The sequence below is a fragment of the Condylura cristata genome, unplaced genomic scaffold (genome assembly GCF_000260355.1).
Source record: "Condylura cristata isolate star-nosed mole 26May11 unplaced genomic scaffold, ConCri1.0 scaffold00014, whole genome shotgun sequence".
NCBI classification, from domain to species: Eukaryota; Metazoa; Chordata; class Mammalia; order Eulipotyphla; family Talpidae; genus Condylura; species Condylura cristata.
The window spans coordinates 27,612,475-27,615,517 of NW_004567115.1; the positions used below are offsets into that span (position 1 = coordinate 27,612,475).

General features: G+C 40.0%; 1 protein-coding gene across 1 annotated transcript in view; it reads right to left on the reverse strand.

The window, feature by feature from the left end:
- SH2D4A (SH2 domain containing 4A) overlaps positions 1-2,654 on the reverse strand; it is a 44,408-nt gene extending 41,754 nt beyond the window's left edge. Inside the window, exon 1 of the mRNA XM_004682294.1 lies at positions 2,474-2,654. Within this exon, the coding sequence (XP_004682351.1) occupies positions 2,474-2,654 (181 nt within the window). The remainder of the gene's footprint in view (positions 1-2,473) is intronic.
- Positions 2,655-3,043: the final 389 nt, after the last annotated feature.

Below are 3,043 nucleotides of genomic sequence, written 5' to 3' on the forward strand. Positions count from 1 at the left end.
CAACATGTCCAAATGTGATCTATATCTGTGTGTATACATTTTCTAGCAGCCACATTAAACAAAAGAAACAGGAGAAATTAATGTTACCTATTTTACTCCAGATATTAACATGTCAGTATTTAATAATATAAAATTATGACGGTGGTGTTTTGCATTGTTTTCTCCATCAAGGCTTTCAGAGTGCTCATTTACACTCTGGCATACTCAATGTAGATTAGCCTCATTTCACATCTAGTAGCCGCATGTGGCAATGGCTTCTGTTCTGGCTGATGCCTCCTTGGACCTTAACCTTTACTTAACCCCAGCAGGCAGAGTAGGCCATAATTCTTTCTACTTCAAAGAATCGTATTTGTGATTGATTACTCAGTAAGTCTATCCTTCTGACTGTTTTTCAGTCTACCGCCTACTGTAGTCTTGCAATTACTAAAAGGTTGAGAGGTTCCTGGGCTATATAACTTGCAATCTTTTTGGAAAAAAAAAAAACTCACCATAATAGACTAGATAGATAGATAGATAGATAGATAAAAGACCAATTGAAAGAACTGTTCGGGATGATCCGGAATGAGGGTAGACATATGACATTATTAGTGAGTCAAAAAAGGGACAATCTCCAAACTGCGGGCTAGAAAGTAGGAAGAATGTAACCCAGCCCATGCCAGTCAGATAAGGGGGTGAGGGGGTGCGCAGGGAGATAGGCTTGAAGTCAGCACACGCACACCTCCCTGAGGTGAGGTCTCAACAAACACTGGCCAGGGGCTTAGTAGGTCTACAACATGAGGAGACTTTGGGAGCACCAGCAATGATACCATTTTATACTACCCGTGGTTTTATCTTCAATGATAGCAATGAAAGGCAGAGAAGTGCTATCTTTTTGAGAAAGAATCTCAACCCTTTTCCACAATCACAAGAGAAACTGAGTGCAAAACTTGTTTTTCTAAGAGTTAAACTTAAGGGGATAATAAACTGCTGGCATGAAATACCGATAGAACTTTTCACCAGGCGTATGAATATGCTTTTTCATGAACATTTAACAAATAGAGTGATATAGGTTTTCTGAGAATCAAAACTCTGCAAGGAGGAATTAAAGCAAAGAAACTGAAATTACTGTCTTGAGTTATTGCAAGGAGTCCAAACAGAAGAAGCCCAAAGTTGCACTCTGGGCCATTGATACCGGGGCAAGAATGCTTCAGGCTCACTCATCTCCAAAGTCACTGTGTTAAGCTCACTGACCCAACAAGGGTCAGGGGCCCAACAAGGTCGTTAGAGCTGCCAAACTCTGACTTCAGTTGGGTCATTATTGAAGGGAAAACTCTTGTTTTGAGTGGTGTACAGCACTGTGAAGTCCAGCACAGTGATGCAGGCACATACTGGGGTGTGCGCCTGCATATATTACTCCACTTTACTCCACTGATTTAAATTTCTTTACCTGTAAAACAGGACAAAGTGATATAGCAGCTTTGTACAAGTTTTATGAAGATGAGACATAATGTATATAAAAGTGTTTTTGCATAGTGGCTGACTAATAAACAGCTGCTATTGATAAGAATAAATAATAACGAATGAGATATTCATGTATTTCCATATCATTTCCATACCATAAAGCTTATTTAGAAAAAGATTTTAACAAAATACAGTATAATCTAAAGGCCACTGTTCTGACTTCCTTTTTGAGACCAGTTATATACACGCAGGCAAGTGAAACCCTGAATGCATAAAAGTTTCATTTTTCTGGCTTAAAGAGAAATGAAAAATTGGTCTTGAAAGCCTCTGTAAGTGACCTTGAAGGCTGTGTTTTTAAAAAACAGCTTAGGTATTCATCCATGACAGAATTTGGGGGAGGGAAGGGGGGTCAATGTGTACTTTTCAATGTCTGTTTGTGTATATGCTTTAAGTCCTGATGCGCAAAGAACTCCTCCCTTCGTGGTCCCCAGAAACCTCCACAAGCTACCAGTGATTCTGTGGTAATAAAGAAGGACACCCAAAAATTTAATTTGTACTATAAAATAAATATCATGACTTTTTTCCTTAGAGAAGAATTTGATTTTAAGGAGTTTCCCTTAAGAAGCTAACTCAAAGAAAAATCTCTTGAAGTCCCAGAAATGCAAACACAATTGCTTTAAAGATGCTGATACAAGGACTTTATATGCTGAGAGTACAATATTCAGCATCTGTGACAATAAAAGGGGATGTCAACTCTCCTTAATACTCCTGAAATCAAATTCTATGGGTAACTTAACTTCAGCTTAAAGGTGAGTCTAGCTTCAAATAAGAGACCACTTAGAGATACACAGCTCTATGGCAATTGCTGTCTATGTGTAGGTACCTGCAGGCACACAGAAGTCAGGCTGATCAATTGCACAGTTAGCACCTCAACACCATACCAAACTGGAATGTGCATCCGGTGTGCTTCTGCTTAGTGTGAAATGTTAAACAAGATGGGAACCATTCTACTAACACATTCACACAAGTGTACCTTTCTTGGGTCTGGATTTCACTGGCATCGACTCCTTTTTTTCCATTGCTGCTTCTCTTTCTTTCCATCGGCGGATCTGTTCCTCCCTCATCTTGAAGAACAGGATCTGTTTCTGTTCTTCGCTGAGCTCTGCCAGCAGATCTGGATCTATGTACATCTTCGACAGTATCTGTTTCAGCATCTCTGCAGGTCTGGAGTTTTTACACCTGAGGCAAAAGTTCTTGAAAACAGCTTCCGGGTGTGCCTTCCCTGGGCTTGGGGCACCCTCAGCCCTTCCGGAGACTGATGGCCTGGGACGAGAATTCAGCAAACAGGCACTCGGTTCACAACACCAAACATCCTGTCCAAAATGCCGTTCATAGACCTGTAAAGAGCAGCATCCAAAAGCAGGCAGTATTAAAATGTGAAAATGCCGGGTAAGGACTGCCTGAAGAATAAAGCTTCAAGGAAATAGAGTATTGCTTTTCATTTCAGGGGAAAGAAGAAAAGCTGAGATAGCTTTGTTAAGAGTTTGTGTAACCTCTATCCTATAATTTCCAAAGATACTTTATCAAAAATAACAAAACAAAC